General features: G+C 37.9%; 1 protein-coding gene across 7 annotated transcripts in view; it reads left to right on the forward strand.

Moving 5' to 3' along the window:
- LOC117297371 (sodium bicarbonate transporter-like protein 11) overlaps positions 1-19,987 on the forward strand; it is a 58,625-nt gene that overhangs the window by 13,390 nt on the left and 25,248 nt on the right. For 5 of the 7 annotated variants that reach the window (XM_033780356.1, XM_033780357.1, XM_033780362.1 and 2 more), the window contains 4 exons: positions 7,008-7,092; positions 11,761-11,978; positions 12,864-12,982; positions 15,858-16,056. In XM_033780356.1, coding sequence (XP_033636247.1) covers positions 7,008-7,092; positions 11,761-11,978; positions 12,864-12,982; positions 15,858-16,056 — 621 coding nt within the window. Of the gene's footprint in view, positions 1-3,483; positions 3,505-7,007; positions 7,093-11,760; positions 11,979-12,863; positions 12,983-15,857; positions 16,057-19,987 lie in introns of all 7 variants that reach the window. The other 2 variants (XM_033780359.1, XM_033780360.1) reach the window with 1 other exon arrangement.

The raw sequence follows: 19,987 nt of genomic DNA on the forward strand, positions 1-19,987 counted from the left end.
AACTAGAACCCCCCCCCCATAATAAATCACCATTACACGTTCTCCTCTGTTAAAGGCTCTGGACAGGTTTAGTAATTGTCAAAGCCAGTATTCTCACTTGGTGTATTCAAACACACCTAAAATAAACAAATTCTGACAATTTGTGCTCAATTTGTCATCGAAATTGCAGGAAAATAATGAAAGAAAAAACACCCTTGCTGCCCAAATGTAAGCTTTCAGATGCCTGCATGAGAAAGGTTTCAGTTCTGAAGTCTTGCTCAGATTCAAATATTTTAGAGAGAAATTACCTCTTTCTCGAAAAACTACGCTACTTCAGAGCATAGAGAAAAGTGTTCCTTTCTCTATCGCCAGAGGGAGTCCTTTCTCACAATGTTTTACACAATCAACAGCTCTCCATTGCTGACCTTACCAAGTAAACTTTTACGCTATTATATATTTTGAGTAACTACCAAACATGTCAAGTGCCTTTAAATGAAAATTATGTAAATGAAGTACGCCTAATCTGTAAGCTGAATCAACCTCTCTGACTTGTACCCCCCCCCCCCTGTTCAAATACCTCCACGTACAGATGTTCTACCATTTCTTCCTCGAGGGTTTGTTTCTACTCTTTTTGTTTAGTCTCTCCTTTCAGGTGAAGAGGGTAATCAATGTATTAGAAACCACATGCTAATGGATGAGGTTGAGCTAACGGCTGGAGAGGGAGACTAGACGTGTTATTATGGTCTCTACCGATCCCGCCGTTGAAGAGCACTCTTCTCACTTGAAAAACAAACATCGTCAGAAGCTTTTTTTTTTATATAAAACATATATAACTCTTTTCCAGAGAGATTTTGAAGCGTTTACTAAGTGAAGCCTGGGCTGTTTATATTGTTATGGCATTTATGTTTTGACATCCGAACATTGATCGAACAACGGTGGAACGGAACGGGATGTAAATTGCCCCCAATGCTAACGGCTTTCAAGCACTCCGCTGACATACATGTAGTCCAACCAGCATGTTTCACACTCATAACACATGTTGAGAAATCATTAATCATTCTTGAGGCTCCTAGAGTGTAAATATGAAATGATGTTTTGTACAGTCAAATATTTGTAGGATGCAGCAAATGAGTGGAAAAGTGTATAAGAAAAGATGTTTTTTATATAGGCAAATATTTTTCATGCGGCTAATTCATGGAAAAGTGTGTGTGTAATAATTTGAGAAAATGAAAAAATAAGTAACAGAAGCCAAAGTTAAGATCATAGCGCCACCTCTTTAAATTGAACAAGACAATTTACCCAAGTAACAGATGGAATAGTCTAGTCGTAAGTTCCCCCAACTTTGATTTAGAAACCACAATTCCATCTGGATTGCATTACAGTAATTCCTCTGTCCAATTCCTAAAACATGTCAATTTTAAAAAGTCTCGGCAGCTGACAGTAAAATCCAATGACAATATATACCTACGAGTAGTTTACCCACCCGAACATTAATGCCATCTCGATCTAGAAACGTGACGGCCCTGAGATTTGTTCTCCCCCGTAACACATTTCTAGTCTGAATAAGCGGAGATTGTCGGAAACATAATCATCGTTAAAGGAACATTACAGAATTGGCAAGATAAAAACTTGTATAAGATCACAGATTTAAATAAAACTTACACGCTCTAGTGTTGATGATAGTATAGAAACACATAGTATTAAAATAATTCTGTCAGAATTGTCATAATTGATGAGAAATAAATAAAACTAATTTATCGCTCAGTGAGTGTTTTATTCTTTTTTAATCGATACATGACAATGTGTAATCGTTTTTTTTTTTCATAATTTTCTCAAGACCCAGCAAGATGGTCGATCGATCTCAAACTTCTACAGCATTGTCAGTTTATGTATACTATGGTGGATGACATCAAGTGCTTACACTGTCAGCAACTTATTGTCAGCAAAAAAACAACTCTGCAATGTTCCTTTAACTGGCGTTTTAGTCTAAGAGAACTTCTTATGGAACTCTCTGATAGCGTACCCTTTACACAGAGATAAAATGTCCATGCCTGTCAGGCAAGAGTATTTGATGTCTCTTTTATTTGTTGTTATCCCTTCCAGTAATACAAACCAGAAACTGTAATCTGTACCAACTTGATTGCACTAGAAAACTGCATTAACCCCCCCCTTGGATAGTATTGTGTTGATCTGTTTTCAAATTCTACTGGGCCCTTTGAAATAAATTTACCGTCTTGATTTACTCAGCTCTCAACTGTCATGTGACTCACCAACACCATGAGTTTGTGAATAATTTGTTTGTTAATTGCTTCGTTAACAATGCACTCTATTGGGTCTGATACCTCTCAGAGGCAATGCTCATGGTCATGAAGTTTACATCTACCTTATAAACATGCCCTTTACAAAAGAAAAAAGTAGTAACCTTGTCTTTACAATCATGATTGAGGTCTCGGGCATGCTGTATTAATAACAAAGAAAACATAAGTGCTATATAAAGATGGTTTTGTTTAAAAAAAATGTTTTGTGTGCTGTTCAAAAACTTTTCAGTATTAGTACATGGACACTTTTGTGTTTCCGGACCATCAAAAAATAGCACATTGTTTGTGTATTATTTTATATCATTGTTCAAAAGCACTCAAGTAAAATCCTTTATATTTTCCATTTTTCTTTTCATAGAAAAAAAAAAAATAAATAAATAAAATGCTTTGATGTAAAGTTCAGTTTTTATTTTTCTTATAAAAATAATTCATTTAAAAATGTGTTTGTTTGAGCTTTGTATAGCTATTTCGTTTCTTTTTTCACTCAAGTATTGACCTCTTTCACAAAGCTGCTACTGATCAACAATTTGGGAGTCAAATTGTATGTAAAACTGATGGAAAGTGTGTAAACGCCACTTCGTCTAACTGGTAGGGACATTGTCTACCAAAATGAGACACCCAGGATTACTTTTGATGATGAAGTTAGGTGAATTAGATCAGGAGACCTAATGATCATATCTTTTAACTGCAGTAGGGCGTTGTCAATGCAGTAAGGCATTGTCAATGCAGTAAGGCATTGTCAAGGCAGTATGTGTTGTCAATGCAGTAGGGCGTCGCCAGTAAAGTGGTGGGTATACATCACTGACAGTAAAGGGCGTCGTCATTACAGTAGGGTGGAGTAATTGAAGTAATGGCATCGTTACTGCGGGCGTCATCACCAGTATGGCCACATCACTGCAGTAGGGCATCGTCACTGAAGATGGGCATTGTCACATCAACGTCGCAAGGAGGCTGCTCATTAGCCCATCCTATTTGCCACGCCTACTTATCTTCATGTTTCAATTGTTTGGTCATAGTTTTTTTTATTTAATGTGGCTGGAAGAGAGCAATACATTATATCTAGTCTACAGATTGAAAAGCACTGGTGTCTGTTAAAACCTGTCATTCATGACAATCGTGACAATGCTTTATATGTTACAATTTCCGCAACAAATTACATTTAATTCCTGTGTTTGTATCCATGCAGCATTTGGGAATTACAACAAAGGTAAAATTCAAGGCTAAATATGTATATCCAAACTCCACTTAATTTGCTCCACCCCGATTTACTTTGAATTTACCCAGTCAGTTTCCCCTTGTAGTTTAATACTTGATCAATATTAAGGAACCATCTGTGTTTGTGATTCTACCTTTTTCGTTTTGATAATATATATTTGCAAATTGATGTGCAAATAAAGAGGCAATGGCAAGAAGGCGGAAGCAAATGTCTGATTCTAAATTTAGTGATTAGTATTCTTCAGAATACAATCCGACAATCCTTTTTCACAGTCGTCTGGGTTTTAAATAATATATCATGGTTTGACGTATATCGCATTGCAATAGTTCAAAGTGAGGGGGTGCTTTTGGATTTATCACTGCACTGAGAACATAATCAAAGCTCACTATGTGCCGGTCATGTAACACGATCGCCCAAAAGTGCACTTGCGTAGACTGTAAAATGCAGCCTTTAACAGATGTCGGTGGCATTTCATGTAAGCAAAGTTATTTATATTTTATTTCGACGTGGTTTTATGGGTCTTCGTGATGGGTTCCTGGGGAGGTGGAATTTTGTGCATGTTCTTTGTCTAAATCCACGTGCGTAAAAACTTAAAATGACTTGCTACATTGTGCAAAAACAAAGGTATACTTTGCCTCGAAGCTGTGAAAATATGTTGATCTGAAATTCTTCTTGATGACTAAGAAAGGTGTGTATGTGTGTGATATGCATAATTGCACAGTGTTTTTGTACTTTGTTCTTCATCCCACCAACTCCCAAACAACCAAATCAGGACCAAAATAGACTCTTATTCATTCCTGTTGTTTTGAATTATTTCAACATCTTCAACCCCAGGGAGCATGGGAGTTAACGCTTTCCCTGAACAACCAAAAACTAATGAAGAAAAAATTACCCACTTACAAAATGCACAATTCAAATTTAAAAGTCAAATTGTACTCATGAAAAAAAAATGCTCACAATAACAAAAACAAAACAAAAACTGGGGGGAAAAAAACCCCAACCAAACAGCAAAATTATTTCCTTCTTCGACAGACCTGGATAATATTGACTTATTTTTTGTCACCGAACCTTCTTAGACTTGACTTGAAAATTGATATTTAGGGAACGTCGTCGTCACTCTCCTTTTTCACTGCCACAGGGGTTTTGTTGCGAAAACGAAGAAGAAGAAAAAACATGTTTGCATCGGCTGCGCACTCTTCTTTATACATGACATTATTTGGTAATTTTGCATTTTTCCTGGAGGGCCTTTTGAGAGAGGTGGAAGTGGGAAATGTTTCTCAATCCAGTAATGGGGGTAATAAGACCTTCTTAACTGTTTCATTTATTTCGGTTTAGCGATCCATAAAGGTATTTTGGGACTTTGATGAAGCGTGAGGGGCTGTTTTTTATTTTACAGGTGTTTTTATTTTATGAGTTTTGCGAGCCTTTTGCCCAGTAAGTGCCATAGGAAGTGAGAAATGTAGTCAAGAAGATCGTCAATGTATGGACACATAGTGGCAGAAGCCAACTCTCCCTGAATCTGCAGAAAGTTCCCTCATAATAAACAAATCTTCCCCTTTTTGAATGAATTAATTAAACTATCTCCCTGATTTTGGAAAAAATTGAGCCTATTATGTTGGATGTAAATCTAAATATCTTTCTGTTGTAAGAAAACTTCCCTGATTGCAAGATGCAAATGTTGTCAGCTCTGCTATTGTATTCAATATATTTTTATAATTTTATTTTTTATATTTTGTTATATCCCGGATTGTTGTACAAAATCCCCCTGATTGCAAAATGCAAATATAGTCAGTTTCCATTATCTTGAATGTAAATCTAAATATCTCCCTCGTTGTGATACAAAATCTCCCTGAGTGTTGTACACAAATTCCCTGAGTGCAAGATGCAAATGTTGTCACCTCTGCTATGAATGTTATTTTTTAAATATCTCCCTGCTTGTTTTACAAAATCTCCCTGATTGCAAGATGCAAATGTTGACAGCTGTGTAGTGGCTAAATGCACTCGGTGATAACAACTTTTTCTGACAAGCACAAATTAAATCAAAGACTGTAAAAGAAAATGAAAGACAGACATGCATGCCCCCTCTCTGAACTCCTGCACCCAACTTCCAAATATTACTTTCGATATCTGCAATAAAAAGTTGAATCCCCTTAATGTAATACCGCTTTCCAGGTTGTATTGTAAATCTCTGTGTGAAAGAGATGTAGCCATGATGTCCCCGTCGCCCCCTTCCTCCTCTGAACCTTCGAACCCTCACATCCAACCGCCAAATGTTACTTTTGATATCTGCAATAAAAAGTCCAATCCCCTTAAGGTGATCCCCTGGCTACCCCGCTTCTGAGGTTGTATCGTAATTATGTGTACGATCTCTGGCAGTTAACATCTGTATTGCTTCTGATCTGGATGGCACCTCTGAACAAAGACATTGGCAAAATAGGAAGACCGACAACATTGGGCTAGATAGCTCACTTGGTAGAGTGCCAACACATATCCAGAGATCATTGGTTCAAATCCTGCTTTATTTCATTTTTCTTTGTTTAACACACAACATTTATAATTTACCGAGTCAGTTTCCCACGTGGTTTATTATTAATTTTTTTTGATAAAAATTCCTTTTGTGAAATGATTGAGAAAAATGGGATCTGGGTCCAATTTTATAAGAGCTGCTTAACAGCAAATTATGTGTTTACTGTTAATTTCCATTTTAAAGATGTGCATGCTAAGCTAACTGTAGACTCAAGACTCATCATAACCTATTTTTTTGTATTCATCAATGACTCTTCAACCACACATCAACAACATCATTTGTCTGTCATCATTTCACATTAGGAATATTATATATATTTGGACAGTGTGCCACTGAAAAAGTCATTCATGCATTTATATTTCACATCTTGAAAACGACAATGCTCTTCTCTACAGTCTTCCCAACAACCAGAATTTCCGTCTTCAACGCCTCCAAAATACCACAGCCCAGGTTGTAACACTGTCTGGAAAATCCTGTTCTATCCGTCAAGGAGTCTTTGATACAGTTCAAGGCTTCTACTCGTTGAACCCAAGTCTTGACACTCCTGGGGTGACAGGTCTTTTTCTTCAGCTGTGCCACGCCACGCATCTGGAACCGATCTCTACCACCTTATCATAGACCTTGTCCTTTGTCCCACAAAATTCGTTTCTCATCTCAAATCTTATTTTACATCATGTTTTCAAGGACTAATTTAGTTTTCTGTTTGTTATTTTTCTTATGTTTTGTTTTTGGTATAACTGTGCCTTGAGCCCCCAGCTGGGTGGATATGTGCGCATTACAAATCTGTTTTATTATTCTTATATATTTGGTTTGCGGTAACACCACGTGTGTATCTACTTGCCAGGTAGAGTTTGTTCTTAGAGAACTGTCTTTCTACCGCAAACCAAATATATATTGATACCTCGCCATGCAATGCCTCAAATCATATATTATTATTGTTGTTATTATTGTTGTTTGTTTTTAACAGTTCATGTGTTGGCCAAGACAATCCAGGGTACATCAGAAGGTCTTGGAGGAGGATTTGACTATGACCAGTCATGGATCTGTGCATTGTAAGTTAAGCCATTTTTTTTGTGTTTTTTCAATGAAGCAATGAAGCAAGGAAAACAATATTATATCAAGAAAACAATTCTTGTGCCCTCACTAGAAAATTTGTCTAGTAAGTTTTTTGAGAGTGACACAAGAATTTTTTGACACAAGATTTTGTTTCTTTAAATGGGATTTTTTTCTTACTTCAGGAATACCACTTTAGCAGCGTTCTTTTAAATAAAATTAAGTGGTTTGAATAGCAAACAGCCATGAGTTCCAATATTTTGTGTAATATTGTCTTGTCAATATGTACAAGAGCTTGAGTGAGCTTGTATTGATAATGAATACATCAGTGGCAGCAGTTTTGCTAGTGACACCAAATTACCACGGCACCTTAGTGTCAGCGGGAAAAACAACCCAATATGACATTTCAGCTCAGCGTCTCAATCTGAACACCTCGCAAGTATCAAACAGCCATAATGCGCCGGTATCCATCACAGGTGATTCTTGGCGTAAGGAAGGAAACCTGTATATCTAGTGAAAAGCTGACACCTCGAATAATCAATCCGGCGCTAAAAATGCACGAAAAATAATCAGCAACTTATCGTACTTCTCCAGTCATGCATGCACGTAACTGACAACAACAATTGCTCATAACAGTGTTTGTTATCTAAACGCACAAGGAAAATTCAACAGCAGCCCCCTCCGGAGGTTACCTGTACATTACACAAACCAGCGACAGGACAAAAATGTTGAAATATTAGTTACTGGCCATGGGGGACTCTGTTATGTCCCTTCCTTGCATCACCGAGTTGGTAATGGCAAATTGATAGCTCTCCTGTTACACACTTTCATGGGAAAGAAAAAGGGAGGATAAAAAAAAAAAAACATAGAATATTTTTTAAGATGGGGTTGGGAAATTTAAGGTTGGCTAACTTACTGTTTCTTCAATTTGACGATAACTACTAATTTTCAACTGGAATTCTACTGCTGCTGTTTTTGAATCAGGCATGATATTTATTCTGGCCACCATAGTTCTTGGCATGGAGGTAGAAATATTTCTACCTCCATGTTCTTGGTAAGACACTGCTCTATAATTTCAAATGCGAGTTCGAATCCCACCTAAGTAATTAAGCCTGTGATTTATTTTTGACAAAGCTCAGGAAAGTACCGAGTATACAGTGCTAACATTGGTTTAAGGGTAAAACCAAAATTAATATAATGTATCCCGGATTCTTATAAATATGAATAAAAGCAAAACTGCTGCTTCTGGTGGGCTTACTTTTTTTGAACCAAGGTAAGAAACAATTTTTACATGGGTATTTGATGTCATCAATCATCTGATGATTTTGCTTCCATTTTTGAGCATTAGAAATTTCCTGCAATTTTTTTCTCCCTAACAAACTAACATTTTAATATATTTTTATCATTCTTCTGGGATTTTGTGAAGAGTAGTTATCTCAAAAAGTCACATTTGGGTACTTTTTATAAACCTTTTCACCGACCGACAATTTTTTCCCTGCGGGAGATTAAATGATCAAAAGCCAATTCAAGCTCCTACCATTTACCTTAATGCCCTGTAAGTGTCCCCCATTATAGACTTTGATTGTTCCCATGGAAGCGTCCTCCATCCGAGAATAATGCAATTTCTTCTTAAATCCGTCTGATTATAAAGTACAACGTGTGTGACGTCATTGTATCATGTAGAGCAAGTCGAGAAATCTCAACGAGGACACGTTTTGTCAGAGAAACAGATGCTTTACTTTACAATTAAAGAGCCAGGAAAATGTCAGATTCGATTTTGTAATGTACTAATTTTCCAAAAGGTACAGTCCTCAATTGAGTGGGAAAAAAAGAAGAAAAGTATTAGCTTTGAAAAAAGTATGAAATCATTATTGCAGATGAGGTATGGCCTACATGTTTTTTCCAATGTACATTCTCACTGCAGTAACAAATGATAGTCAGGTACTTTTTAACAGGGATGGGGCATCGCAAGGTTAAGAAGGATGACAGAGACGGATTTTGAAAAGGAGATTAAGGTTAGATGACCAGTACGAATTATACCCTGTGACCAGGTACTTAAGCTTGACTGTGGAGGATGGTTGTTTTCGTCTTTCAAGTAAACATGTTTGAGCCTGTAGTGCAATCTCCCCCCCCCCCCCCCTGTTTTGTTTTGACGGAAATATTATCCCCGTCTCATTATTTAGAATATCAAATGGCCTCTTCAGAGGGTTGGAGTTTGCCATTCGATATTTGTACCAGTTTTTAGATTTGTAAACCAATAAATCAATCCACAGTGTTTTGCATTTCAGGTAAACACAATTGATTTCACTCAAGTTGTATTTTCTAGATAGAAGCGAACTGTATTTTTAGTCAGGATTGGGGAAATTATTGTTACCTCAGTTAAACGGGAGAAAAGGTGATGGCTTATTCAGAACATTCTAAGATCTGAATTGTTATATCAACGAACGTAACTAAAACTAAGTGAGATCAATTATATTTTTTGAGAAATGAGGTAAAGTCAATTTCAAATGTGACAAATTGGGGGATTTTTTTCCAGATGGATTTGAGAACTAGAACTGTTGTATAGAAAGAAAACTAGCGTATTTGATTTCAACTTCGTGTGACAAGGGTGTTTTTTCTTTCCTTATTATCTCGCAACTTCGACAACCAATTGAGCTAAAATTTTCACAGGTTTGTTATTTTATGCATATGTTGAGTTACACTAACTGTGAAGGCTAGTCTTTGACAATTACGAATAGTGTCCACTGCCTTTAAAGGAACTAACCGAGCCGGAAAATGTTGGACTACTGCAGCCGAACATAATTCCTAATGAATTCAACCCCCCACCCGCAGATCCATGTCCTCTTGCACTAAGCCACATGTGATAAATTAAATCATGTACAGGACAACGCCTTTGATTATTCCATTTAAAATTAAAGCCAAGGGAACAGACAAATTATCACAGGAATTATATGCGGGTAAGAGGGTATAAGGGGTAAGAGGGATGCAAAGCGCAGATTTAAGTACTGTTTTCAAACCGCTGGCTAAGTTTATTCAAGTGAGTGATTTGATTTGTTGGTTTGAGACTACGCTCTAGTGAGCGGCTTGAAGAGTAACAGTTCATGAGAAGGATCTACTTCCCGCCACTGTGGACAAAATTGACCCGGGGTCACTCTTGAGGGTCAATTTGGCCTTCACGATTTGTATAATTTTTGTTTTGGCCATGTCTAGAACCTACTGCCGTGTGTGAGCAGAGTGGCTACTGCAAAAATAATGAAAATTGCCAAAAATATAATCGGCAGGATTTGTGCCAAAGTTTTTTGTTGGTAAATAACAAATCAACTAAAAAATATATTTGCAAACCGCCTTAGCGCATGTTACCTTTTTCTCATAACAATAAGTGTACTGGGTTCTCTTATGTACATTACCAAAATCAAGAGCATTACCATGGCTTTATGTCCCATCCAAAGGATGAAGCAATAGTAGTTAAGTTTCTTGCGTAAGGACACAAGTGTCACGACCGGGACTCCAACCGAACCCACACTCTGCTGATCAAAAAACACAAGAGCTTGAGTCCAGTGCGCTTGACCGCTTGACAAAGCAAGCCAAATTTATAATGAGCAGTGCTCATGATTTGATTCTGTACATTTCATATATGGGCTTCCAACAATCGCTGGAGTAGTCTTTTGTCAAGGCCTCCGTGGCTGGGACAGCTTCTTAGATCTGCAATCTCAAGTGATTGGAATGGGAGACCACGCACGCATTGTCACGAAGGCCTTGACAAAAGGCTATCACTGGAGCCAATTTGTGTGAAGTGTGCGTGGCTTCAGTGGAATTACATCATAATTACAGAAGGGATAATCGTCATTGCCCAGGGTTGGTTTTACCTGCTGGGCATAGAAAGAAAACAGATCTATTAATCAATTATTTAATTATATATTGATTATCTGGGGAAGATGTGATTCTCAAAAGTGCTGCACGATCACGATTCCCCGCTTACGTGCAAGCGCCGAATTTCTGCGCTAGCCTTGTAAGCGTAGAATGCCAAGTAATGTGGAGTACGCACGCGCAGAAGCCAAAATTCGCTGCTAACCCGTGAAATATGCTTGCCGTAAGCAAATAATTCCCTGCTTCCGTAAGCCCCGATTCCTTGCTTACGGTAAGCAAGAAAAGCTCTTGACAAGGGCATACAAAATGATTGTTTTTTTACATAATTGAAACCTATTTATAATCATATGACTCGATTTCCTTATTCATCGAAAACATTTTAAGTGGAATTCAGCAAAGTTCACGACTTGACATTTTCGTTCAAGCAGGTCTTTAAGGTTAAATTTTCACAGGCTGATATTTCAGGTATAATGGTTGATCACTCAAAACAACTGTTTGTAGCTGTTTTGTCTGCTCTACCAATTCTGCATATTAACCTTAAAGGCCCGGTCACACAGGCACCGATAACGAGAACGATGAAAATGCACGCTCGCGATTGGTTGAATTATCGGGGCCTGTGTGACCGGGCCTTTATAGATGTAGAATTGGGACGAGCATGAAATCAGGTAAGGAGAAAAATTCAATCCAGTTGAATGTCAGCCTTGGTTCAAGCTTGGATTTGAACCTCGACCCAAGAGTGAAAAGACAGGATCAGCATTGACTTCATGTATCATTCATTTTTTACATTTGAATTTTTGTAGGTGCTCAGTGCAATCCTTGCAGCGGCGCCATGTGGCCATCGCAAGACTCAAACACGCCGCCAATCTTGGCCGGACCAGTCAGGAGACGCGATTCTTCTGCCTGGTCATGGCACCCATGAGGGAGAAAGGGACCAAGAATGCAATGGAGACTGCTCGGACGTTTGCTACCATCTTGGCTGACATTGACTGCAGGCAGTTACTGCAGGCTGCTAAGACAGGTAATAAGGGATTGCCAGGATTGAGAAATGTCAGACTTTTATAGGGAAAAAAGGAATATTTAAAGTGCACTACGTCTGGCAAAAAGACTGGTGCATAGAAAAAGCAACATTTTGTTAATGATGGTTCTAATTTAACCTCGGACTGAACCACTGAGTTTTCAACGTTTCAAATGGTATCTCATATTCTAGTAGCCTCTCAGCATTCTCCTAAAGACAGAAAGAGTATACTGCAGAATGTCAAAACCACACCGGCTCTGTCGGCTCTTTTCAGAGCCACTTCTCCCAAAAGAGGTACACATGCTTGTACCCGCAAGTCTACTATCTATAGACGATGTGACCTGTGACATCACATGTTTACAAAAGAGCCACAGAGCCTGGACTTCCTGCAGGCACGATTTGTACACAGCCAATGGAACAAATCATAAATTCTTATATTTAATGAAGATTGCACTGTCTAATTCTTATCAACTTTTGATATGACGAAAGGGGGCACTTCTCAAAACTTGTCCAGCTTTTACTTTCATAATTCTTGGATTTATGTGGAAATTATAACACAAAATGACATTTTTCTCATATGACCTGTGCAGTATTGTGCCTGCCAGAATACTCACAGAATGTACAAGGTCACACGTATTGTAAACTAAGTTCACACGGTCTGAAGTTATAATATTAATAATAATATTGTGAGTATTTATACAGGACCTTTAACAACATCTACATGCTTCACAGAAACCTAGAACCAAAACAGAAGCTAGACAGAAAAAAAGAAAAAAAGGTTTATAGTTACTTCTTTTGGAGAGTGTGGTTAGCTTGGGAATGTTCTGGAAACAACTCTCAGTTTACTTTTTTTCTTTTCTTCCCCTCATCTCAACTCACAATCTGCAGAGGAAGATTTCAAAAGGATCTTGAACTGCTACGCTAAGGAGCTTGCGATTCAGCAGAGTCATTCTTCACGTCACCGGCTGTCCAGACCCAGCGTCATTCCAGCCGATGGCTTCGATCAGGTAAGTCAAATTATTGTGAAAAATTTGTTTGTGTCTGCCTTCCTCAAAACTCCCTCAGTTACTTTCTGGGTCCAATTTCATAGAGCTGCTAAAGCACAAAAAGTAGCTTAGCACAACAACGTTTTGCTTGCCAGAACAGGACTACCAGCCAAAATATCACATGTCACATGTCACATAAATACTGAGCAGAAAATTGTAGGCCTTAAAGCAATATTTTCTGCTTAAGCAGCCCTATGAAATTGTTCAGCTATTATTTTAATAACTCATGAAGTGGTGTTGAAATTATGCCACAACTTTCCCGCATAACCAAATGTGTTATAGATCTCCATGCAACATTTCAAATCTTACTCAAGTACATGGTGTTATAGCAACATTTCAAATCCTGCGTGTAAATTCCATCTCACAAGACTCCACCATACCAACTTTCAAATCCTACACATGTACAGTCTAGGCCTACTTGGTGCTACAGCAAACCTTAGACTCTACAAATAAAATAATAGTAGTAATATTAACACTTGTAATGCGCACACATACATCCACCCTGCTGGGTGTTCAAGGCGCAAAAAGTTGTATTCCTACCAAGCAAACTTTCAAATCCTACACATGTACTGTGTAGGCCTACTTGGTGCTACAGCAAACCTTAGACTCTTAAAATAAAATAATAACAATTAACCAGTTTTTATAAAGCGCTTTTCACACCGGAGGCATCTCAAAGCACTTCCAACATTATTACCCCAAGGTCACTGGGCCTTAATTCATTACTTAAACCATCTCAGCTCCCTGGTGGGGAGTATGCAGTCTCTGCCCTTACAGGTACACATTTACCCCTGGGTGGAGAGAAGCAATTATAGTTATGAATCTTGCTCTGGGACACGACTGGGATTCGAACCCACACTCTGCTAAACAGAAGTACCAGAGCTGGAGTTCGGTGCTCTTATCCGCTCAGCCACAACACCCTATGCACATAATGCGCACATATATCAACCATGCTGGGTGTTCAATGCGCAAAAAGTTGTATTCCCACCAAGCAAATTATCAAATTCTTCCATTTTTACTTCATAATGCCTCATTCTGCATTCTTAAAAACAACACAAATAAATGCAATTTTATTTATCTTTTCAAATCAAATCACGAAACCTGTCCAGATATTGATTCCATTCTTCCCAAGCTTCCCAACCATCATCTTTATATCTTTTGAATGTATAGCCAAGAGGTGTAATTACACCTTGATTGCTTTACACTTTGCACAACACCCTATTTGGACATATCTTTTAAAGGCAGTGGACACTATTGGTAATTACTCAAAATAGTTATTAGCATAAAACCTTACTTGCTGTGACGAGTAATGGGGAGAGGTTGACAGTATAAAACATTGTGAGAAAGGGCTCCCTCTGAAGTGCCATAGTTTTCGAGAAAGAAGTAATTTTCAACGAATTTGATTTCGAGACCTCAGATTTAGAACTTGAGGTCTCGAAATCAACCATCTAAACGCACACAACTTCGTGTGACAAGGGTGTTTTTTCTTTAATTATCATCTTGCAACTTCGATGACCGATTGAGCTCAAATTTTCACAGGTTTGTTATTTTATGCATATGTTGAGATACACCAACTGTGAAGGCTAGTCTTTGACAATTACCAATAGTGTCCACTGCCTTTAATTGACCAGGCTTCACCTGAATCCAGGGATCGATATTTTTCCCCCACACTGACCAGCTTGAGCTATTTTTAGAGGACCATGCAGTGTTAGAGAGGAAGGGGAAAATGTAATTGAGTAGCCATTTCGCTTCAAAAGTTGACTGAATCAATAGTAGATGGAAAAGGTTGAAGTACTTTCATTTGTCCCCGTGATTATTAATAGAATGCTTTTGTTACACAGTGAAGCCATTTGATTGCAGATAAATAATCAACTATTCAGGGGGGGAGGGGGCGGGGGTGTGTTTTTTCCGGTTGTGCCATAACTGTTCTGGCGGGACCATACAGCTTTGTGTACAAAAATCCTGTTAAGCAATTTGAAGACAACTCTGAGTGTGCCTGAATGGATCCTTCCCATGAAATATGCTAATTACATTCACGCATGCGTACAGACCCTGTTGGTTGGCAAACACCATAGAGTTGTGCACTAAGCAGATGCGCAATCGCATGTGCGTCACGCACCCATTAGCCGTGTACAAAACAGCGCGATTTTCCCTCATTTTGCCAACCAAAACGTTAGTGCGCACGTGCTATGTGCAATTTACATATTTCATGGGAAGGGTCTATTGCCCCACGCCCCCATCTTCCAATAGAAACCTATGTATGATTTGCAATGCAGTTCAATCTGCCTTACTGAGTTTGTGAGTTGACTTTTTGGGGGGGGGACAGAGATGACTTAGGATCCCCGAACTGACCATGAACCCTCTCACTTGCATGTCATTTTGAGTATACAATTTTGAGATGAAACATGGTGCGATACATTAAATAGCCCACCCCCCCCCCCCCCAAAAATGATGCCTTTGCTCTTGATGTCTGGTTTTATCACTGACCGTTGAGATGGTTTATGGCTTACATATGACAGTCTTATTAATAAAGGCACTAGACATCTTTGGTAATTGTCAAAGACCAGTATTCCCACTTGGTGTATCTCAAAATTTGCATAAAATAACAAATCTTTAAAATGTTGTCTCAATTTGTTGCAAGTTTGTAGTTGCAGTTTTAGTATTTGAGTGAGAAAACTACGTTATTTCAGAGGTAGCCGTTTCTCACAATGTTTTATGCTATTAACAGCTCTCCATTGTTCGTTACCAAGTAAGATTTAATGCTAACAATTTTTGTGGAGTAATCACCAATAGTGTCCAGTGCCTTTCATTTGTTTATCACACATTTGAAAAACTACAGGGTGCTGGGTTTGCACGTGGTTTCCGAGCTGACTTGAAACGGCGACTCCCGCACTACCTGAGCGATTTTCGCGACGGCATCGTTGGGCACAAGTCCGTTCACAAACTCATCTCCACAACGCTCTTCCTGTATTTTGCTTGCCTCCTGCCTTCCATAGCATTCGGTGTCCTCAACGACAAGAACACCCATGGAGAAATAGGTAAGACAGTCTTAATGTCAAATGTTAGAGAGATTTTGTGTTCGATGACGTATGGTTCTGCAACGGCATAAATGACATTTGGCGCCATCTGCGCATTCTCCAGCTTTGAGGACGGTTGTCCCTCAATTTCTACAACAGTACTTGGGATGAATCTGAGTTGTGCTGAAGAAGACAACGTTTAGCTTAAAACTACTAACCGCCACAGAACCATCCGTTGTTGAAAACAAAAACTCTCTAATATAAATCACAAGGGAAACTGACTGGGTAAATTTTAAATGATTTTGGGTGGAGCAGAGACAAATTGCCTAGAGTTGGACGTGAACCAGCGACCTCCCGGTTAACTTGCCGCCGCTTTACAAGTGGAGCAAGATCTCGAAAGATTTTGTTTTTAGCCTCTCCTGCTGAGCGTCGGCACATTATATTGGAGGTCGATGGTTTGAGTCCCAATCTTGAGTAATTTTTCTTTGTTCATTTCCAAACCACAGTCTTATTATGACAAATGATAACAATGTTTTTACCCCTTGCTTTTACTGTGTGTTTTCTGCTTCTCTCTTTGGTCATTTATTTCCCACTTGACTGTTGTTTGTTTTCAGTTTCAATAATATACATGTACCTGTTCTTGTGTGTTGTGTTGTCATTCAGCCTTCTAGAAAGACTAGGGTCAAAGCGTCTGCCCATTAAAGATGCTATGTCAGATTTTTGGCCAATTTGACCCAAAATTTTTGATTTAAAATTCAATAGGTATTTTGATGGGGGTGGAGAAAGTTACAAGCTTTCTTTTGAGCCGTTGCTCAAAAACGTCCGCCAATTATTATTAGTAGCAGTGAAATAAAGTGCTTAAAATTAGTTTTGTCGGGATCCCGACAGTATATCACGTTACCAATTCTTATGTCCTTTATAAGAAACGTTTTAAATTTTTGTCATGGTTCCTGACCATTAAAAGTAAAAGTTAAACTTTTTTCGTTAGAGCGGGTGATAATCTTTGAAATACAATTCACTCAACAAAAATTATTTTTAAATGTTTAGGGCCAAAAATCTGACATAGCATTTTTAACTATTTGTTTGCATTTATACCATAGGTCATTTTGCTTGGTAAGCTAATGCTTTTTTCTCTTTCTAGCAATTTCACTTGATGATTCCCAAAGAATCAGCATTTTAAACATGTAACAAGAGGAGGTAGCGTACAAATATAGTTACAAATAGATTCACCTCACTTGTTTAAATTGAAAGCTTACTAGGAAGTGGTAAAAAATCCTCAATAGTTTGTTTTTAACTATTAGAATCAAGTTCCCATAGAATCCGTTTAAAGTCATTGCACCGTACTATACTTTTTTTTATATAAGAGTAAATATTTTGCAGTAGACGTTTTTTTAAATTGAAAGCTCACTGGGAATCGGAACAAAATCCTCAATAAATTGTATTTGAATCCAATCTAGTCAGGAATGTGACTACCTGGCTTAACAGCTGATTTCACCATCCCCTTCAGAAAATGGACAAATACTTAAAGAGTGTGTAGACGCGATTTCACAAAGCACCCAAGAGTCATCTTAAAATGAGTGGTCAGAATCACCTTAGTGATTTGATTTGAAATATCACACTTCGCTTAGCTATTAGAGGTACATGTACTATACAGGATTGGTGAAGCTGACAAAAAAGGCGCACACAGTTTCATGATTTGTGTGATCAGACATAAACGATTAAACCAAAATAACAAATCTCAGATACAGTTTTCTGGAACACATGTATGACATGTATTCCACAGAGAAAATGATTTTGCATCATAGGGTTCTAACCCGATTCCTTGTGATTGCAAGTCCTGGCAGTCTAACCATTAGCTCTTTGTGAAATCGACCGAAGGTGTTCTCGGGTAGTGTCCTCTTTTGCTACGACAAAGTTGAAACTGTTTTCCTTTTCCCACATGTGGCTTATGGAGATGAAGCCAGAGCCATTTCCTACCCGAGAAAGAAGCCAAAGACAAAAATCTTGAACGAAAATGCATAGCATCACTTTAAATTAAAGAAATTGCTTCAGGCATTTTTCCTTGTCTGCTGCCTTTTATGATAATCAGTGAAAATTAAAAGCATTAAATAAAAAAGTTGCTGGAATAAGATAAAGTGATTTAGCCTATTAGGTACTCATTACTTCCCAAATCAAAGCTCTTAAGTGTTAATTAATAAACACGTCAGAGGTGAAGTTAAATGTCAGTTTGTTCCAGAGTAGTTGATGCATACAGCGCCAGTTTTCCCTGTAGAAATGCTGCCTCAGTAATTTATGGCCTGCCAAAGTAATGGTCAATGAACCTAAGAGTATTAACGAAACGTTGATGGGCGTAAAATATTCATTGTTTTATGGTGAGGAGGCGGGAGGTCAGACAACCAACCAACAACAAATATCCGTCTCGTGGAATATTTATCGAGATGACGAGAGTTTTAAGTTGTTAAAGGGTTTGCGCAATATTGTTAAGATTGGAAATATATAGTCAACTTTTGAACATTTTTGTTGTTCAAGATATGTTAGAAGTCTCCTCAAGACGATCGCAGCATACTGATAGAAACATTAAGTGTCAATCACAGGTTCTTTTCAGAACTAACACTACTCGAAAGAGATTTACTCTATGCAGTTTCCCATAGACTTTGTTCACAAATTTCCTTGTGAAGCATCAAAGTCTTTCCCATATGGTCCTTGGTCTCCATAAGATTCTGAAAATTAGCAATTCCCATCTGATGCTCCGCACGCGTACACGCCGTCTACAGTTCTAACGTCCACCTTGATCTAACACTCAAGTCTTTTCCTGTGCGTCAGCTTCTTCCGGTTGCAGCGATAAAACGAGGAAGAAGAAAAAACGGAGATGAACAAAAAAAGGAATTTAAAAGGAGAGAGCCTAGACAACATGTTTTAAAACAACAGTGAGATTGGTTTACTGATTTGTACATAGTCGAGTGAGCAAAACAAACGGCGGTGTGATCTTAAGATTGTCAAGGAGAGAAAGTGATTGCAGGCGAATATATTTTAACTTCAAGTGTTTGTTTTGTCTTGGTTTTCAATCGGCTTTTGGACAATTTCCCGGATTTGTCATGTACACTAAAATGCCTCTAAGCCTTACATTTAGTGTAAAGAAGACTAGGTCGTGGTTGGTGTCAGTTTTCTGTGAATTTAGTGTGATATTTCGTTTTGGGATTGAAGAAATGGTGGCATTTTAATTTTTGAAAACGATAGAAGTTTAATTTTGAAACCAACAGATTGTATGTAAGTCTCTGCCAGGCTATGTGAATAAAAATTAGGGTGGGTATTATTTTGCCTTTTTATTACTGGTTGCTGATGAGGGCATCTTTTTGTTTATTTCTAAATTTTCTTTTGAAAGCATTATTCATAGTGTAATTATTTGAACATAAAAGAAACTTGGCTGCTTTTGTTACACCAGTATACCTTGTTAGCCTATACGAGAAAGACTCTGCTGGTTTGGAATGTAAGGTCACTTACTATGTGTTTTTTTTTAATTTTATACCATAGATCCTTTTAGTTGGTAAGCAGTTCGCAAGAGCAATACTAGTTTTAAAATAATATATACAAAAAAATTGTGGTAGTTTTTGCTATCAAGGCTTTATGATGACAGAGGTAAAACTACACCTAATTTACAACTTATTAATTCATACCAAATCATATTATAAGGCTTGACTGTGTAGGAAGAAAAATAGAACGGAACAAAAATATTAATAAGAAGCAGAAAAACAAGCCCACACACTTTTAAGTGCATTGCAAGCTAGAACTGTAGCTATAGATGAATAGAACACATTGAAGTCTGAGTGACAAGTATTATTGCCATCCACCAAGAGAATTGTATGACATGACATTTAGCTTTTTTCTTCTACATTTTTAGGAGTGTGAGGAGATACAAATGTCACTGAGTTTATCTCACTGTTTGATTTTTTAA

Source organism: Asterias rubens, chromosome 12, assembly GCF_902459465.1.
Source record: "Asterias rubens chromosome 12, eAstRub1.3, whole genome shotgun sequence".
Classification (NCBI taxonomy): domain Eukaryota; kingdom Metazoa; phylum Echinodermata; class Asteroidea; order Forcipulatida; family Asteriidae; genus Asterias; species Asterias rubens.